Source organism: Chironomus tepperi, unplaced genomic scaffold (genome assembly GCF_022539635.2).
Source record: "Chironomus tepperi strain 1889 unplaced genomic scaffold, CSIRO-AGI_Ctep_v1 contig_93, whole genome shotgun sequence".
Taxonomy (NCBI): Eukaryota; Metazoa; Arthropoda; class Insecta; order Diptera; family Chironomidae; genus Chironomus; species Chironomus tepperi.
Genome location: NW_027226215.1, coordinates 1,114,073 through 1,134,897, shown reverse-complemented (window position 1 = coordinate 1,134,897; position 20,825 = coordinate 1,114,073). Strand labels below are relative to the sequence as shown.

Genomic DNA, 20,825 nt, shown 5'->3' with positions numbered 1-20,825 from the left:
CATATTCTATTCAAGTGAATAGATGAGTGTTGCTTTTATTGATGGAATTTAGAAAATAACATAGAGCTTTGTTTTATGCTGTATATTTATTTATTCTAAGCTTTCTTGTTGTCAGAATCTGACTGATATTTTGAAAAGGATCATGTTTGATTTATATTTTGAGATGAAATGAACTGGAATCAGTGGAAAATCTTTGTATTTATCTCTGTGGCAGTCAAGTGGCAGTGATGTTATCTGACTGTTTAGTCTAGTCAAAAATCTGGCTCAAATTTGACTATATATTTAATAAGTTTGTAATATTTGTACACACAGGTACTGTCTGGTCTCAGATATTCAGACATACTTGCACACATTTAGGACTGGACTATGGTTTGACTGGTTAATATGTTCGATCTATCATAAGCAGGGTCGTATTCAGGGGGGAGGACTCTAAATTAGTCACTTTTGGAAGCAATCAGTAACCCGAAAAGCACAACGTGTCCGCTAGGTCTTCGTCATGTGTCGTATTTACAGTAAGATGCTGACCGTATCATGACGGCTGACTTCGACCCATTTTTACTTCGTGAAATGCGGTTAGCTCGGACAAATCTATTGTTATTTTTCAGGTACAAGCTCGAGCAACACAATTTTACCTTTAAGTAACTGCGTTCACAACGAGATTAGAAATTGTCCTGACAGCGCAGTGGCTGCTTATTTTAGCTAAAAATGAAATTTGACGCATTGTGCTGCTCGGGTTGATAATTTTTAGATGGTCATCAGGGCAGCATTCTTATACAGTTCTTGTTAGATCCTTGTACTCTAGAGAGTATACTCTCAAGTGTGCTATTTGGTGAATTTGAGAATACTATTAAAAGTGAGTATACTAAGATCTTGCAGTGAGCAAGTCTGTTAGGAAGAGAGAAAATCTGGACAGTAAATATCTGTGACTTAAATATGACCTGAGTAAACAACACTGCATGTAAAAAAATTTTCAAAACAATGTTCAATTTAAAAGATACAAAAATATTCATATATGTACAAAAAAGTAATGGAAAAATCAGGTATAAATGTAATATTCTATCCAACCCATGAATTCCATTTGTTTACAACATTTGACTTCAATCCACCAACTTTTGTCTTCAATGTTTTCCACATTCCTTTTTCAGTCGTTGTCTCTGATGTCTCAGTTGTTGTGGATTCTTCGTTGTTTCTTGAATCTTCATCTGAATCCATTGATTGCTCTGGTGATGTTGTTACAGGATCATCTACGTCGTGTGATTCAGAAGTAACTGCAAATGACTCAGTTGTTGCTTCTACTGTTGTTGCCTCAGTAGTTGTTGTTGTTGTCTCCAAAACAGTCCTGACACAAACATTATTCGTAATATATCCTTTATCCGATTCATATCTAATGTCTCTCCTAAATTTGCACTTCCAATCTTTTACATTAAGCTTTTTCGTACTCAAATCCCCAAACGACAATGTCAGAATGTAAAAGTTTTCGAGATTCTCCACCGAGCAACACTGTTCATGAACAAAAAATACAATTTCAGTTACGTCATTAAATGAAAAGTTGTATGTACGTCCAATTCCATAATGTTCATGTAGAACAAATTTTTTTACAGGATTCTCCCATGCTGATACTGTTTTTGTCCACTTATTCAATTCAATTGTCGATAAATTATTATTGTCAACATTAATTTCAGTTGATTTACATGTTGACAAATCTAATTCCGATAAATTATTGGATTCGAGTTGGACAAGCTCCAAATGTGGCAGTCGATTGAAATGTTCATTATCAAATGATGTCAACAGGTTGTGTCCCATGTTTAAAGTTTCAAGTTTCTTATTCTCTATGAATAAATTATCCGGAATGGTTGAAAGGCTGTTATAGGCCATTGAGAAGTGCAACAGATTTGGCAGATAGTCGAGTAGATTGGATGGTAAGGCAGTCAATCGATTATAATCAAGATCAAGTATTTCCAAATGACTAAGTCCATAGAATGCGCGTGGATGAATTTCAGTAATTCTATTATGTTCCAGTACAATGTACTTCATATGCGGACATGACGCAAAAGTTTCACTTTCTAACTTTGAAACTTCATTAAATCGCGCCAAAAAGTATCTCAACTGAAATGCATTATTAAAGTTATCAGATTTAATGACCTTCAGCTGTGACTGTTCGACATCGAGATGCCTTAGTAGTGGGAATTTTTGAAAGATGTCCGCTGGAACATCAAAAAGTTCAGATTGACGAAAAGTAACAGCTTCAACAGATGTATTTTTGTCTACAACATTTACGTGAGTTGTTTGATATGTAACGACGTCCTTGAAATCACAAAGAAGACCTCGTTCCGATTCTTTTATAAATTCACATTCAATGGATAATACTTCCGCTTGAATAATTGTTATTGTTGCTATTAATAAAATGAATAAACACCTGGGCAAAGTGGAAACAGATTTTAGAGATAATTTTTAAGTACGAAAAAAATTAATTTAATTACCTTAATATCATCTCTAATTTATTTTTATGAACTTCACTCTATAGCTGTTCAACGTAAAATGGCTCATACACTCATCCTTATTGACTCTCAGAGTACTTAATGAGAATATTTACAATGAAAATAATGAGGAGAAAATCCCAAATATTTTTTTTTTCGAGATAGTCTATCAACATAGTAGCACAACAGCAAACAGAAGTGAACTTTAAAAAAAATCTCATTAAGGGGTCGATTGCTAATTACGTCACACGATTGTTTTCGGACTTCTCTGAACAAAACAACGTATTTGCTAACCCTACAAGCAAAGAACATGCTTTCTAGAGCTTGTACTACTTAAATATACCTAATAATAGCTAACTCTACTCTTGAGAGCCTGATCTTTGCCTGCTGGAGTAATGCACAGCTTCCTTACTTACTTCGATGGCCATACATAACAACAGTGATTCATGGTCTCCCTCAGATGTCGCCTTAAGTTCAGCTGCGTCGTCGTATTATCGGTAAGACGAAAAGATCCCCTGATCACTGTTATGCCTCCATGATGGCTGATTTCAACCAATTTTAACAGCAAAAAATGCAGTTCTTTTGATTGGTTCGCTCGGGTTCGTTACGAAATTTCCATACAAAAAGTATTGCTTTGCTTCATCAATGACTCCCTTTTCTTCGCCCTCAAAAACCCGAACGTAATCAGCAAACGACCCCTAATAGACATCCTCATCTAGATTTAATTAAATAATTAATATTGATGCTGAGTCGACTCTGTTATTGAGAAAGGTTATCAGTTCAAATAAGCTTAATGTTTTTTTTTTTTCTTTCATCGTCATATTCTCAAAACTCATTGATGATGTATAATATTTTTTTTTTTATGAAATGTGATAAGACTTTGTGAATCAGCGCACAAATGGTTTATTTGGATTATTTTGATGAGATAATAAGTTTGTTTTTTTGAATCGGAATAGTATTTTTTTGAGGGATTCTAGTGATACTGTATAATACATTTGTGGATTGCTGCTACTTGGCGATTTACTATGTCACTACATAAAGGTTGGATAGAGTTTCTGCAATTTAAACTAGTTACATGTAGTGGGCTTTATAGATTTTGAGTAACTCATCAAAAGGCTTCATTTAAAGGCTACACAGAGCACCAACTCCATGAAGTGGACTCCTCTTCTCCCACTTTTTGCCACACAAAAATCAAAAGCTATTCTCAATGTTAGGCAATATTGATGATCTTACAGAAAAAGTATGATTTCTATCAAGCGATCTCTAGTGGAACACGAACCTACGTCCTACAGCTTTCCAGTCGCATGCTCTTACTACTAAGCTAATGGGGGATACTGGACTATATGACAAAGTACCATTTTTAAATTATGTATATTTAGTATAACCTTTACTACTGCATTCCCAATAATATTCCATTGACAGGTTAACAAGTCACTGATTTCAAGTCGAAACACTAGAGTGACACTGGTCTGAGGACACTAACACAACATACTCAATTAGAATTAATTTTTTGCTGAAAATTCCCTATACATTCTACATATTCTCATACCCAAGCTTAGCAATTTCTCATCGGAAGCCTTAATTGACAAAAAAATTGTCTAATATCAAAAGTATTTTCATCAAAAAAATTCTTTAATATGTAGAAGAATTCCCAAAAACTTTTCTCCATATATTGCTTGAAAATGTCTCATCAACATCTATATTATAAAAATATCCACATTGCCTCGAGATACTTCAACCACAATAAAAGTTCATTAACATTGACAAGTTTACCAAAAAAAGACGAAACTTTTATTCAAGAAGATAATCTCAAGATAATCTTATCTCTTGATATCTAACTTGATTTCAAATCTTGATGAATTAAAATTATTTGTTCTCGACTTGTAGACACAATTGACAAATTAGTTCCATTGAACTTTTGGTCTGAGGTTTGATGGATATAGAGAAAAAAAGTCATATGATAATATTGGTTCTAAAGAGTAAACAATTAGAAAGTTTCCAATTGAGTCTTCTTCAAGTCTTCTTTTTATTTGAGATTGGTGAGTATTAGGATGATGATGTCATATCTGTTGAAAAGATCCAAAAATGAATCAGTATGAAGACATGAACATTTAAGAAGCTAAGATAAGATTTGGTGTTTTAATTGCTGCTTAAGTCCCTCAATAGTAAGGTATTAAGAGTTCTCGAAACCGAGACAAAGGCTTCCAATTCTGTGTAGCCTCTGTCCAAGGCATTGACACACTTCATCTGCTTTCATCTTCTTTCATCCGACCCATTCCTGAACAATCCAAACTGCTAAAAACTTTTCTGTGCCATTCCTGAACAATCCAAACTGCTAAAAACTTTTCTGTGCTATTCCTGAACAATCCAAACTGCTAAAAACTTTTCTGTGCCATTCCTGAACAATCCAAACTGCTAAAAACTTTTCTGTGCTATTCCTGAACAATCCAAACTGCTAAAAACTTTTCTGTGCCATTTCTGAACAATCCAAACCGCTAAAAACTTTTCTGTGCTATTCCTGAACAATCCAAACTGCTAAAAACTTTTCTGTGCCATTCCTGAACAATCCAAACTGCTAAAAACTTTTCTGTGCTATTCCTGAACAATCCAAACTGCTAAAAACTTTTCTGTGCCATTCCTGAACAATCCAAACTGCTAAAAACTTTTCTGTGCCATTCCTGAACAATCCAAACTGCTAAAAACTTTTCTGTGCCATTCCTGAACAATCCAATTTGCTAAAAACTTTTCTGTGCCATTCCTGAACAATCCAAACTGCTAAAAACTTTTCTGTGCCATTCCTGAACAATCCAAACTGCTAAAAACTTTTCTGTGCCATTCCTGAACAATCCAAACTGCTAAAAACTTTTCTGTGCCATTCCTGAACAATCCAAACTGCTAAAAACTTTTCTGTGCCCTTCCTGAACAATCCAAACTGCTAAAAACTTTTCTGTGCCCTTCCTGAACAATCCAAACTGCTAAAAACTTTTCTGTGCCATTCCTGAACAATCCAAACTGCTAAAAACTTTTCTGTGCCATTCCTGAACAATCCAAACTGCTAAAAACTTTTCTGTGCCATTCCTGAACAATCCAAACTGCTAAAAACTTTTCTGTGCCATTCCTGAACAATCCAAACTGCTAAAAACTTTTCTGTGCCATTCCTGAACAATCCAAACTGCTAAAAACTTTTCTGTGCCATTCCTGAACAATCCAAACTGCTAAAAACTTTTCTGTGCCATTCCTGAACAATCCAAACTGCTAAAAACTTTTCTGTGCCATTCCTGAACAATCCAAACTGCTAAAAACTTTTCTGTGCCCTTCCTGAACAATCCAAACTGCTAAAAACTTTTCTGTGCCATTCCTGAACAATCCAAACTGCTAAAAACTTTTCTGTGCTATTTCTGAACAATCCAAACTGCTAAAAACTTTTCTGTGCCATTCCTGAACAATCCAAACTGCTAAAAACTTTTCTGTGCCATTCCTGAACAATCCAAACTGCTAAAAACTTTTCTGTGCCCTTCCTGAACAATCCAAACTGCTAAAAACTTTTCTGTGCCATTCCTGAACAATCCAAACTGCTAAAAACTTTTCTGTGCCATTCCTGAACAATCCAAACTGCTAAAAACTTTTCTGTGCCATTCCTGAACAATCCAAACTGCTAAAAACTTTTCTGTGCCATTCCTGAACAATCCAAACTGCTAAAAACTTTTCTGTGCCCTTCCTGAACAATCCAAACTGCTAAAAACTTTTCTGTGCCATTCCTGAACAATCCAAACTGCTAAAAACTTTTCTGTGCTATTTCTGAACAATCCAAACTGCTAAAAACTTTTCTGTGCCATTCCTGAACAATCCAAACTGCTAAAAACTTTTCTGTGCCATTCCTGAACAATCCAAACTGCTAAAAACTTTTCTGTGCCATTCCTGAACAATCCAAACTGCTAAAAACTTTTCTGTGCCATTCCTGAACAATCCAAACTGCTAAAAACTTTTCTGTGCCATTCCTGAACAATCCAAACTGCTAAAAACTTTTCTGTGCCATTCCTGAACAATCCAAACTGCTAAAAACTTTTCTGTGCCATTCCTGAACAATCCAAACTGCTAAAAACTTTTCTGTGCCCTTCCTGAACAATCCAAACTGCTAAAAACTTTTCTGTGCCATTCCTGAACAATCCAAACTGCTAAAAACTTTTCTGTGCCATTCCTGAACAATCCAAACTGCTAAAAACTTTTCTGTGCCATTCCTGAACAATCCAAACTGCTAAAAACTTTTCTGTGCCATTCCTGAACAATCCAAACTGCTAAAAACTTTTCTGTGCCATTCCTGAACAATCCAAACTGCTAAAAACTTTTCTGTGCCATTCCTGAACAATCCAAACTGCTAAAAACTTTTCTGTGCCATTCCTGAACAATCCAAACTGCTAAAAACTTTTCTGTGCCCTTCCTGAACAATCCAAACTGCTAAAAACTTTTCTGTGCCATTTCTGTGCCATTCCTGAACAATCCAAACTGCTAAAAACTTTTCTGTGCCATTCCTGAACAATCCAAACTGCTAAAAACTTTTCTGTGCCCTTCCTGAACAATCCAAACTGCTAAAAACTTTTCTGTGCTATTCCTGAACAATCCAAACTGCTAAAAACTTTTCTGTGCCATTCCTGAACAATCCAAACTGCTAAAAACTTTTCTGTGCTATTTCTGAACAATCCAAACTGCTAAAAACTTTTCTGTGCCCTTCCTGAACAATCCAAACTGCTAAAAACTTTTCTGTGCCATTCCTGAACAATCCAAACTGCTAAAAACTTTTCTGTGCCATTCCTGAACAATCCAAACTGCTAAAAACTTTTCTGTGCTATTTCTGAACAATCCAAACTGCTAAAAACTTTTCTGTGCCATTCCTGAACAATCCAAACTGCTAAAAACTTTTCTGTGCCCTTCCTGAACAATCCAAACTGCTAAAAACTTTTCTGTGCCATTCCTGAACAATCCAAACTGCTAAAAACTTTTCTGTGCCATTCCTGAACAATCCAAACTGCTTAAAACTTTTCTGTGCCATTCCTGAACAATCCAAACTGCTAAAAACTTTTCTGTGCCATTCCTGAACAATCCAAACTGCTAAAAACTTTTCTGTGCCATTCCTGAACAATCCAAACTGCTAAAAACTTTTCTGTGCCATTCCTGAACAATCCAAACTGCTAAAAACTTTTCTGTGCCATTCCTGAACAATCCAAACTGCTAAAAACTTTTCTGTGCCATTCCTGAACAATCCAAACTGCTAAAAACTTTTCTGTGCCATTCCTGAACAATCCAAACTGCTAAAAACTTTTCTGTGCCATTCCTGAACAATCCAAACTGCTAAAAACTTTTCTGTGCCATTTCTGAACAATCCAAACTGCTAAAAACTTTTCTGTGCCATTCCTGAACAATCCAAACTGCTAAAAACTTTTCTGTGCCATTCCTGAACAATCCAAACTGCTAAAAACTTTTCTGTGCCCTTCCTGAACAATCCAAACTGCTAAAAACTTTTCTGTGCCATTCCTGAACAATCCAAACTGCTAAAAACTTTTCTGTGCCATTCCTGAACAATCCAAACTGCTAAAAACTTTTCTGTGCCATTCCTGAACAATCCAAACTGCTAAAAACTTTTCTGTGCCATTCCTGAACAATCCAAACTGCTAAAAACTTTTCTGTGCCATTCCTGAACAATCCAAACTGCTAAAAACTTTTCTGTGCCCTTCCTGAACAATCCAAACTGCTAAAAACTTTTCTGTGCCATTCCTGAACAATCCAAACTGCTAAAAACTTTTCTGTGCTATTTCTGAACAATCCAAACTGCTAAAAACTTTTCTGTGCCATTCCTGAACAATCCAAACTGCTAAAAACTTTTCTGTGCCATTCCTGAACAATCCAAACTGCTAAAAACTTTTCTGTGCCCTTCCTGAACAATCCAAACTGCTAAAAACTTTTCTGTGCCATTCCTGAACAATCCAAACTGCTAAAAACTTTTCTGTGCCATTCCTGAACAATCCAAACTGCTAAAAACTTTTCTGTGCCATTCCTGAACAATCCAAACTGCTAAAAACTTTTCTGTGCCATTCCTGAACAATCCAAACTGCTAAAAACTTTTCTGTGCCATTCCTGAACAATCCAAACTGCTAAAAACTTTTCTGTGCCATTCCTGAACAATCCAAACTGCTAAAAACTTTTCTGTGCCATTCCTGAACAATCCAAACTGCTAAAAACTTTTCTGTGCCATTCCTGAACAATCCAAACTGCTAAAAACTTTTCTGTGCCATTCCTGAACAATCCAAACTGCTAAAAACTTTTCTGTGCCCTTCCTGAACAATCCAAACTGCTAAAAACTTTTCTGTGCCATTCCTGAACAATCCAAACTGCTAAAAACTTTTCTGTGCCATTCCTGAACAATCCAAACTGCTAAAAACTTTTCTGTGCCATTCCTGAACAATCCAAACTGCTAAAAACTTTTCTGTGCCATTCCTGAACAATCCAAACTGCTAAAAACTTTTCTGTGCCATTCCTGAACAATCCAAACTGCTAAAAACTTTTCTGTGCCATTCCTGAACAATCCAAACTGCTAAAAACTTTTCTGTGCCCTTCCTGAACAATCCAAACTGCTAAAAACTTTTCTGTGCCATTCCTGAACAATCCAAACTGCTAAAAACTTTTCTGTGCTATTTCTGAACAATCCAAACTGCTAAAAACTTTTCTGTGCCATTCCTGAACAATCCAAACTGCTAAAAACTTTTCTGTGCCATTCCTGAACAATCCAAACTGCTAAAAACTTTTCTGTGCCCTTCCTGAACAATCCAAACTGCTAAAAACTTTTCTGTGCCATTCCTGAACAATCCAAACTGCTAAAAACTTTTCTGTGCCATTCCTGAACAATCCAAACTGCTAAAAACTTTTCTGTGCCATTCCTGAACAATCCAAACTGCTAAAAACTTTTCTGTGCCATTCCTGAACAATCCAAACTGCTAAAAACTTTTCTGTGCCCTTCCTGAACAATCCAAACTGCTAAAAACTTTTCTGTGCCATTCCTGAACAATCCAAACTGCTAAAAACTTTTCTGTGCTATTTCTGAACAATCCAAACTGCTAAAAACTTTTCTGTGCCATTCCTGAACAATCCAAACTGCTAAAAACTTTTCTGTGCCATTCCTGAACAATCCAAACTGCTAAAAACTTTTCTGTGCCATTCCTGAACAATCCAAACTGCTAAAAACTTTTCTGTGCCATTCCTGAACAATCCAAACTGCTAAAAACTTTTCTGTGCCATTCCTGAACAATCCAAACTGCTAAAAACTTTTCTGTGCCATTCCTGAACAATCCAAACTGCTAAAAACTTTTCTGTGCCATTCCTGAACAATCCAAACTGCTAAAAACTTTTCTGTGCCCTTCCTGAACAATCCAAACTGCTAAAAACTTTTCTGTGCCCTTCCTGAACAATCCAAACTGCTAAAAACTTTTCTGTGCCCTTCCTGAACAATCCAATTTGCTAAAAACTTTTCTGTGCCATTCCTGAACAATCCAAACTGCTAAAAACTTTTCTGTGCCCTTCCTGAACAATCCAAACTGCTAAAAACTTTTCTGTGCCATTCCTGAACAATCCAAACTGCTAAAAACTTTTCTGTGCCATTCCTGAACAATCCAAACTGCTAAAAACTTTTCTGTGCCCTTCCTGAACAATCCAAACTGCTAAAAACTTTTCTGTGCCATTCCTGAACAATCCAAACTGCTAAAAACTTTTCTGTGCTATTCCTGAACAATCCAAACTGCTAAAAACTTTTCTGTGCCATTTCTGTGCCATTCCTGAACAATCCAAACTGCTAAAAACTTTTCTGTGCCATTCCTGAACAATCCAAACTGCTAAAAACTTTTCTGTGCCCTTCCTGAACAATCCAAACTGCTAAAAACTTTTCTGTGCTATTCCTGAACAATCCAAACTGCTAAAAACTTTTCTGTGCCATTCCTGAACAATCCAAACTGCTAAAAACTTTTCTGTGCTATTTCTGAACAATCCAAACTGCTAAAAACTTTTCTGTGCCCTTCCTGAACAATCCAAACTGCTAAAAACTTTTCTGTGCTATTCCTGAACAATCCAAACTGCTAAAAACTTTTCTGTGCCATTCCTGAACAATCCAAACTGCTAAAAACTTTTCTGTGCTATTTCTGAACAATCCAAACTGCTAAAAACTTTTCTGTGCCATTCCTGAACAATCCAAACTGCTAAAAACTTTTCTGTGCCCTTCCTGAACAATCCAAACTGCTAAAAACTTTTCTGTGCCCTTCCTGAACAATCCAAACTGCTAAAAACTTTTCTGTGCCATTCCTGAACAATCCAAACTGCTTAAAACTTTTCTGTGCCATTCCTGAACAATCCAAACTGCTAAAAACTTTTCTGTGCCATTCCTGAACAATCCAAACTGCTAAAAACTTTTCTGTGCCATTCCTGAACAATCCAAACTGCTAAAAACTTTTCTGTGCCATTCCTGAACAATCCAAACTGCTAAAAACTTTTCTGTGCCATTCCTGAACAATCCAAACTGCTAAAAACTTTTCTGTGCCATTCCTGAACAATCCAAACTGCTAAAAACTTTTCTGTGCCCTTCCTGAACAATCCAAACTGCTAAAAACTTTTCTGTGCCATTCCTGAACAATCCAAACTGCTAAAAACTTTTCTGTGCTATTTCTGAACAATCCAAACTGCTAAAAACTTTTCTGTGCCATTCCTGAACAATCCAAACTGCTAAAAACTTTTCTGTGCCATTCCTGAACAATCCAAACTGCTAAAAACTTTTCTGTGCCCTTCCTGAACAATCCAAACTGCTAAAAACTTTTCTGTGCCATTCCTGAACAATCCAAACTGCTAAAAACTTTTCTGTGCCATTCCTGAACAATCCAAACTGCTAAAAACTTTTCTGTGCCATTCCTGAACAATCCAAACTGCTAAAAACTTTTCTGTGCCCTTCCTGAACAATCCAAACTGCTAAAAACTTTTCTGTGCCATTCCTGAACAATCCAAACTGCTAAAAACTTTTCTGTGCCATTCCTGAACAATCCAAACTGCTAAAAACTTTTCTGTGCCATTCCTGAACAATCCAAACTGCTAAAAACTTTTCTGTGCCATTCCTGAACAATCCAAACTGCTAAAAACTTTTCTGTGCCCTTCCTGAACAATCCAAACTGCTAAAAACTTTTCTGTGCCCTTCCTGAACAATCCAAACTGCTAAAAACTTTTCTGTGCCCTTCCTGAACAATCCAATTTGCTAAAAACTTTTCTGTGCCATTCCTGAACAATCCAAACTGCTAAAAACTTTTCTGTGCCATTCCTGAACAATCCAAACTGCTAAAAACTTTTCTGTGCCATTCCTGAACAATCCAAACTGCTAAAAACTTTTCTGTGCCCTTCCTGAACACTTCAAATCGCTAAATCATCGCCCTGGTACATGAATTTAAATAGATTAGGCAACTTGTGCTACTCAATTCATTTCTAATTTGAAACAATTATTCCTAATATCCCCCAAAAAGTCCTAATACTTGAACTTTCTTTTATGTCAATTTTACCTAACAAATTTATTGTTCCTCTTCCTTTTCTTCAAACCCTTGTGTCTAGCAAATTCTGTGAGGAATTCCATGCTTAATTTGATTCAATATTCTCTTTGTCCATCTAAAGAATGAAAACCATTTGAGCATGAGTGAATACCGAAGCCACAGCAACACGATCAAACATAAGCAACCTTAGGGGTATGTTTTGAGGTTATGTGACGGTTAGGAAGAGGGAGGAAGTGGGATGAACAATTTTGGTATGGAATTCAAGAGAGTGGGCAAAGGAGGGAAGGGGTTGTGGGTCTAGAATAATCTAATTCTAAGTGTTACGTAACATCCGAACGTCCCCATACCCCAATAGAAATTCAAACCATTTGTTCATAGAAGAGGTTCCACAAAATGATTTTAAATTACCTTAAATGAAGTCTCGTTATAAAAAAAGCATTCCTTATTGTTATCCGGATAGCTCATGACAAAAACAATTTGAATCCTTAAAACTGTCTATATATTATTTCTAAAGATCCATAAAAAGCAACACAAGGTTTTTAAAAGCACATTATCATCTCTTTAAACAATTATTACCGCTTTTATTCTCCAATTCCTCCTTTTTTTTCATGCAACATAAATCATCACTCAACATCAACATGTGAAACATAAAAAATCATCAGCGATGAAAATGACGATGGTGACAGACGTAATGAGGGAAAAATTTACAATCTAACTGATATATTATCAACAGCATCAAGTGATTTATATGAACAGCAACAACAAAAACAATTTTATTTACATAATCAGCTACATTATGTGCCATCTGATATATCAGCACCAACAACAAGCATGTCGACCGAGAAGGAAAAGACAAAAGAGAGATATTACATATACAGTCACAGTAAGAAAGTCGATAATTATGCTGAAACGAGGATTAATAATCAAATAGAAGAGAATATGGAAGCTGATGATAAAATCCGTAAAATAAGATCATCATCGTCTGCTGACAGGAAGCAAGTTAGTCGTAATATTTCACTTGTACTGGAGAATCTCTTGATGAGCTATGAGAACTCTCAGCTTCCAACACATGGAGAAGGTTTGTTGCTAAGTTATGGAAATTTTTTATCGATTGCCTTTGAATTTTATTTACTTTTGTTATGTCTGTTTGATGATTTATTGGATTTTTACTTGTTTGTTCCTGTTTCGTCTTCAATTGATGATGCCTTAAAGAAGATTTCTGTGAAATGTGTAGCAATTGTTGTGGAATTTAATAGTGGGGATTTGTCGTAAATTTTGTAACTAAAAGGCAGTTGAGTCACACTTCCGATAAACTGCTATTTTCAAAAGTAGTTTTGTTAAGAATGTCATGTCAAGAATGTTATCTTTTATGTCACGTCACATATGAATGACTCCCAAGTGTCTCTTTCAAGTAAATTCAATTTAAATGTTTTGACTACAATGAAAGCTACCAACCGATCAACATAGGCCTTTTGAGGCTTTAATGCAGAGACCGACACCAAATTGTGGTCCCTACAGTTAAGAATCTATTGAAATTTTTATAAAATGTTTTACTTCACAAGAGCTAGCAGAAAAAATTTACTCAAATTTTAATTGGTTTTTATGGAATTGGAGTGAAATACCCTAACAGACTTGAGCATACTCACCTAAATTCGCATGTGTAGCCTAGGAATATGCTTGAGCATCCTATTTGCATACATCTTAGGCAACTTCCTATGTTAAACATGCTCATTGTTTGTTAGAACTCAAGTTGATCTCGACATCTGCTTAAATGTTGTCCACATTACGGTAAAGCAGACAATACAATTTAAAATATGGAGTGTAGCAATCATTTACAGTCACCAACAGAGTCAGATGGAAAGCATTTCGTAGCAACCTAGACTCCAAGTTGGAGTAGGGCTCCAGTAGTAGTAGTAGTAGGCATTAATCATTCGAAATTAGGAAAGGAGCTTGAATAATGTTCTTTTGATATGAAATGTAAGAGTTAGTTTGATTAGAACTGAATACCGTCCGTTTTGCAATAACAGTAACTTTGCTACTTTGCAAAGGCTGTTACCTAAGTTATATTGCATAGATAGCATTATGTTGTGTGCTGGTCGGGTAAACGAATCGAAATCTACAGTCTGCATCTATTACGCAATATACTTTCGTCTTTGTCACACATTTCCAGGAAATAAAAAATACCTTACAATTTAAAGTATGAAATTCGTCATTCTTTCATCCTTCCCATCCCCTGTTTCGTTCGGTCCTTAACAATACATTTTATAGACGCAGACTTCAAAATAATTGATTCCACTGTTTTGAGCATTTAAAAACTTGAATGTCATTCTTACACATGAAACTAATAAAAAATTCAGTTCCATAAAGAACTTGCTGTCTTTTTTCAACTCACATCGTAAAAAAAAATAAGCATTGAAATATGACAATACTGCACATACGACTTAATTTTCCTTTAAATAATGACACATATTTATTGTTGTGTATAGAGGCACTTTGTCGTTCATGTGTACTTATTCATAAATAGCTTGTCATTACTATTGTTATTATGATACTTATTGAATGCTGTACACATACAAAAAGAGGAAATCTCTTCTTTTTTTCGTTGCTACGGTTGGAAAAAAAATTGATTTTTCTTCTCGGAAAAGAGGAAGAAAATTTACATGAAGAAATCATGCATACATACGAGATTTAAATATGATGGTCTGTTATTGTTATGACACAGACCTTATCAGTTGAACATTGATTTTTCATTCAATATTATGTTTAGCCTATTTGTTTATGGAATTTCTAAAATAATAGTTTCATTTTGACTGAATTGTCATAAGGTAGTGGGATGAAGAAGGCTTTATAAATTTTTCAAATATTAGTTAAATTTGTGGGATTTTTAATCAATTTTAAATGCGTGAAATATTAAAGTAAAATTCATCAATTAGAGCAATCTTTCTCAAATCGTTGATGAATAACCGAACTGTCCTTTGAACAGAAGTCCGTAAATCGTCTTGAGTCGATTCTATACAAAATTCAAGTTGGCATAAAGTGCTGCGGTGAAATTTGATTAATAATACGCGCTAGGATGCTAAAGTAGTATTGTCAAATTATAGGTTAGGATGTCATTGAACGTCTAGGCTTGAGAGCGATGGGTTGACAAACCCTCTTCAAGTAGCATAGCATAGTCACTAGGGAGCCATTCTGGCTCCGGTGTCCACAAAAGTTGCCCTGACAGCACCATGATGATTGCTTTATTGCTCATTATTAGGATCCAAATTGAAATTTGCCATTTGCCAGTATAATTCCGTAAAACAAACCCCAAGAGAGACTCGAACTCATGTCCCACGATTTATGATCGCGTGTTCCTTCCTCTGAGCCTACGGGGGTTACATGACTTTATGGCAAGGTGCCATATTAAAATTATACATTTTCTGTTCCTCGCTGTACCTCGCCAATCAAGGTATATCCCCTAACACGCAAAGAGAACGCTTTTAGGTACCGTTTATTGTCTTTCTGTTCCGTTAAAGCATGCTCTTTTCCTGTCAGGGATCTTGTTTCAATCTAAAATACACAACTGATCAAAAATGCGCTTAAGACATTCAAAATAGTTCAATGATTTTCTACTCAATCTTTTTGCATACTCTTTTATCCCCTATACACGGAAAAACCACAACAAAAGATTTTTTTTTCCGATGAAATGAATTTTTGAATGAATGTCTGATATTTTTAAACTAAAAAATGACATAAAGAAAAGCTGTCAATTTATCGTCCGTATCGCGATATTTTCTTTAAAACATCATCCCTTATTCTTCCCCGGTGTGCATGCAGGACATTAATATTCCTGAGTTATGTTATGTATCAAAATGTTTATTCTTTTTCAGGCATTCCAACAAAAATTCGAACAAATATTTTGATAAGATCTATGGGACCAGTTAGTGAGAAGGCAATGGTGAGTATATGAATGTGCATCTCATGTTGAATGGGAGTATTCAACTGGGAATAGACATAAGATGCCACACATGTGTTCATACACATTGATGATCAAGGAATGAAGTTTTGTGGAATAAACAGGTTCAATTGTCCTGGATGTCTAAGCTATTGACCTACTTCCCCCACTTAAACAAGATTGTGAACTAATTAAGTCAATTCCTTTATTCTTTATACTTTTCAAGGATTATTCAATGGATTGCTATTTTCGTCAATATTGGCGTGACAAAAGACTCAGCTTCAAGTCACCATTTAAAAGCTTGTCACTAAGCATTAAAGTGAGAACATAATGGACATTAATTTATTTTTTGAAATGTCATTTGTAAACAATACACTGAAAAATTTTCTTTTATTCTTCAAGATGCTGGAAAGGATGTGGAAACCGGATACGTATTTTTAGTAAGTTAATCCTTTAGAATTTTTTTATGTGGGATGCATTTTAAGCTTCATTGATGAAAATTTTTTTTACAAGCATGAAAATTGTTCTACAAATATTTCAAGCATAAAATGCGTGGGTAACATAGCATAGAGACAGCATAAGATGATCGAAACAACAAGATGATAGATAATTGAGTCTGTCAATTTAATCTCTTATGGCAAATTCCTCAATTAGATAAATTTTCTTCAGTCAATTAATTTTGTGCCTTTATAATGAACATCAAAGCGATTTGCTTTATAAATTTTATGAATAATTGAGAAGTGTTTGTGAAGGTTCAGAATGCGAACTATGATGCGCCCTTCAGACAGTAAATTGATTTTATCTGGTTAATGTCATTGGCATAATCAATTTTGAGACTTTTTCTATTGAAATATTGTTACTTGCTTCTTGTTTGACACTTGATTTGCTGAATACGATAGCTAGCGTCGTAGTAACTTCTTAGTAACATCTTAGGATCTTTAATTGATTCAGTAAATTTTACCCAATTTTTGCATCTTTAGTGCATTCAGTAAATCTTTGCATCTTTATTGCATTCAGTAAATCTTTGCATCTTTAGTGCATTCAGTAAAATTTTTGCATCTTAAGTACATTCAGTGAATCTTTGCATCTTTAGTGTATTCAGTAAATCTTTGCATCTTAAGTGCATTCAGTAAATTTTTGCATTTTTAGTTTATCCAGTAAATTTCTGCATCTTTAGTGCATTCAGTAAATCTTTGCATCTTAAGTCCATTCAGTAAATATTTGCGTCATTAGTCTGTTCAGTAAATCTTTGCATCTTGGGTGCATTCAGTAAATCTTTACATCTTTAGTGCATTCAGTAAATCTTTGCATCTTTAGTGCATTCAGTAAATCTTTGCATCTTTAGCGTATTCAGTAACTTTTTGCATCTTTTTAATTATCATTCCAGTAATGCAAAAAAGAGTCACATCCACACGATAACAGTTCCAAATAAGCTTCTAAGACTAACCGAAAATGGAGATATACTGTACTCAATGAGGTCTGATGACAAAACATTTAAGTTCATTAACCCCCACACACCATATTTCCGTTCCCTAAATATATAATTTATCACTTTACTGTCCTTTCCGATTTTTCATTTTCATCCTTAAATTATATTTTTTGTTCATGATTAAAAAAAGTACTTCCATACATGAGACTAATGGTTTGGGGTTGAAAATGAAAAATAATGAATCATTCCGTGTCTACCCCGTCTTCCTTTTCACACATTTTATTACTTAGTTGCTAAAATAATCTCTTTTTCCTTCATATTTTGAACAATGTAATTGTTCATGCTTTAAAAAAAAATGGAAATGGAAAGGCTAACAATACGCGCAAGCTGTCCAATGCAACTGAGAAATTTTCCAATGGACCGTCAAAGTTGTCCGCTCATTTTGGGATCTTGTAAGTTCCTCAAAGATTATTATTCATCATAGCAATGTCCTTCATAACTTTTCTTTTCAATCCCTTATCAAGATGCTTACACAAACAAGGAAGTTGTATATGAATGGTACAACAATAATTCAGTAAGTTTTGATTCAGGCATGGCGTTGAGGTAATGAAATATGATGATACTTCTAAATTCCTTTTTTTTCGGGTACGAGTCTAACTGGATGACATTTTGCTTTTTTTTGTTCCTTGTCTTCATGCCATGCCATTCTTAGTCAGTTTGATTTAATTAGTTTTCGTCAAGAGAATTTAACCCTTAGACGACGAGAGGGTGATTTTAGTACACTTCAAGTGCTATTCAACTTGCAACGTCATACTGGTTACTTCTTAATTCAGGTATACTGACTAATTCATTATGAAAAGGATAATAAATTATATTCTAATTAACTGTCTACAATCTGAAAAGGTTTATGTACCTTGCATCCTCATCGTCATCTTATCATGGGTATCATTTTGGATACATCGTGAAGCAACAAGTGATAGAGTTGGACTTGGCATAACAACTGTTTTAACACTCTCAACTATTTCATTGGATTCGAGGACAGACTTGCCAAAAGTTCGATATGCAACCGCATTGGATTGGTTTTTATTAATGAGCTTCTTCTACTGCATCGCAACATTGTTGGAGTTTGCTGGTGTTCATTATTTTACGAAAGTTGGGAGCGGGGAGATTCCAATTTCTGATCTTGGTATGGATGTTTTGTCATTTAATTACTATGCTGAATAGCACAAGTTAATTGATCAATCTGGAATCCCGCATCATGCCGACGTGACTCTGGCGTGACGTGGTATCGCATCAGACACAAAGTCAGATTCACGTTGGCCTTGAAGCTAATTCCGACATCAAGTCTGTGTCACACTGATCTGATTCCGGAATTTCGATCAATTAACCAAGCGTTGTCCATACTTAATAGTGCCACGACACATCTCGGTGATAAGTCCCAACCGATACCATGACATACGCACACGACATGTGACGTGACACACTTTATGGACAACAATGGATTAACCTATCTGTGCTCTTCCGGTATGTGTGTCAATGAACCCATTCACTAACCCCTTAAATCCTTCTAGATGATGACGAATGGGAAGATGTAGATACTGTCGAAGAAATAGGAGGAACACTAAATCATTCATTGGCATCATCACGAGATTCACCACAAAAAATACTAAATAGTCGTCTACGTAATTCTATGATCTGTCCGATATACAATGAAGCTTATAATTCAACACATTCTGAATCACAATCAGGAACGCATTCACATTTATCAACAATGGAGAGGACCACACAAACTGAACCGCCAAGAAAACCAAAATGGAAACAAGTTTGGTTATGTTTTATTGGTGACGATGAGTTTAGGAAGCAGAGGGCACGTGAAGCAAATGCTGGTTCAAAGAAGCATGTCAATTCGGTATCATTAATTGATCGTGCTGCCAGAGTATTTTTTCCCAGTAAGTTTTAATGAACTTTCCATATATAGCTATTGTCATTAAAATCTTTCGGTCTTATGCAAACTGATTGTTCGGAAATGTGTCAACAATAGCTGAACATTTACAGTTCCTAATGACTATATTCTCTCTCTTTTCTTCTTTCCTGTCCTTTTCAGCTTCATTTGGAATTCTGAATTTGCTTTATTGGCTCTTCTTATACTATCATGACACATTTCATTCAACACTACCAGCCTAATTTGACTGGAACATCAACTGAATAAAAAACTCATCATGCAATGACATCAATATTTATTCATCATATCCATCTTTTTGTGTCCAATAAGCTCAAGGTCGAATGATAAAAAAAATTGACATCATTAAATAGATTAACCTTGATAATATGGCTATCGATAATCAGATCATGTTTATGATGATGTGGAAATTAAGTGTATCAATCGAGATAAACATTAAAGAGATTGCTTTGGTTATTTTTGGAGATACTTTTTTTTAAGGAAATGGAAAGTTTTCTTTTTGGCACCCAATTATTTTGTTTGTGTATTGTCTAAGTCATGCAAGAGGATTGTGCTTTTAAATATTAACGACTGCCATCCACGATACACAAGTGTGTTGTGGAGGACCACAGTTTTCCCGAGTGACACATATGAAGAAGGCTCCGCGAAGGAACTTTCAAGGCTCCGATAAATCTCTTTTATTTATACCAAGTGGAAGCCGCTTCCGTTTGGCGTCCATATTTACCATTCATCATTTGTGTCGCTCAGGTATGATGGTTGACTTCAGTTTTCCCTTCTTGGCTACACTCTTGCAATGGCTTAGAACTTCCTTTAAAAATTATTAAAGTACGCAAATCAGCTTTTTTATGAAATGTGTTCATTTGTATACCCGGGCAACACAGCACAACGTGTTCGCTAGATTAACACAATGTCGCTGTGTCAATGGCAAGACACGTAGTTGGTCTGATGGCAACGTGACGGCTGATTTCGTCCCATTTTTGCGTCGAAAATGCAATTAGCCACATCATGTCGCTTGGGATAGATCTAAGAGAAAGCTCCAAGCAACAGATTTATGTACTAGTCTCTAATTAGTAATCAATTTTGACCGGATAGCTATCCAGTGCGTTGCAGAGTCGTTACATCGCGATCAAGACATTTCGCGTCTTACCATTAATACGGCAACATGGTGTCCTAGCAAACATATTGTGCTGTTCGGGCTATTAACCACAAACTCTAGATAATTCGTCCTACCTGGATCATTTATGTTGTAAAACTGTTAAAATACCTAACTTTATTGATGTATAATAAACAATAACAATTAACTTACCCAAAAACTGTTGTTTTCTCTTTTAATTATTGAGTATTCATCGAGTACGGTCTGGATATATTTTCTCACAAAGCCATTCTCTCATAAAGAGAGAGTCGGTAATCGAACGAGAGCGACCTTGAAAACATATGATTGAGTATTGAGAATATAAACACA

At 35.4% G+C, this 20,825-nt stretch overlaps 2 protein-coding genes across 10 annotated transcripts in view; one reads left to right on the top strand and one right to left on the bottom strand.

Moving 5' to 3' along the window:
• Positions 1-20,664, top strand: part of LOC139086995 (gamma-aminobutyric acid receptor subunit alpha-1) — a 47,071-nt gene extending 26,407 nt beyond the window's left edge. For 6 of the 9 annotated variants that reach the window (XM_070635678.1, XM_070635683.1, XM_070635676.1 and 3 more), the window contains 11 exons: positions 12,703-13,118; positions 15,910-15,977; positions 16,201-16,293; positions 16,377-16,414; positions 17,362-17,451; positions 17,773-17,855; positions 17,928-18,006; positions 18,116-18,236; positions 18,307-18,589; positions 18,975-19,352; positions 19,508-20,664. In XM_070635678.1, the coding sequence (XP_070491779.1) occupies positions 12,703-13,118; positions 15,910-15,977; positions 16,201-16,293; positions 16,377-16,414; positions 17,362-17,451; positions 17,773-17,855; positions 17,928-18,006; positions 18,116-18,236; positions 18,307-18,589; positions 18,975-19,352; positions 19,508-19,587 (1,729 nt within the window). In that variant the 3' untranslated portion in view covers positions 19,588-20,664. Of the gene's footprint in view, positions 1-3,454; positions 3,519-4,375; positions 4,517-12,702; positions 13,119-15,909; positions 15,978-16,200; positions 16,294-16,376; positions 16,415-17,361; positions 17,452-17,772; positions 17,856-17,927; positions 18,007-18,115; positions 18,237-18,306; positions 18,590-18,974; positions 19,353-19,507 lie in introns of those variants that run through there. The other 3 variants (XM_070635685.1, XM_070635684.1, XM_070635679.1) reach the window with 3 other exon arrangements.
• On the bottom strand, positions 68-2,732 carry LOC139086997 (leucine-rich repeat-containing G-protein coupled receptor 4-like). Its single transcript, XM_070635686.1, has 2 exons — positions 2,481-2,732; positions 68-2,416 (listed from the first exon to the last, which is right to left on the bottom strand). Exons 1-2 carry the CDS (start codon positions 2,489-2,491, stop codon positions 1,057-1,059), a joined length of 1,371 nt encoding a protein of 456 aa, XP_070491787.1. The 5' UTR covers positions 2,492-2,732; the 3' UTR covers positions 68-1,056.
• Positions 20,665-20,825: the final 161 nt, after the last annotated feature.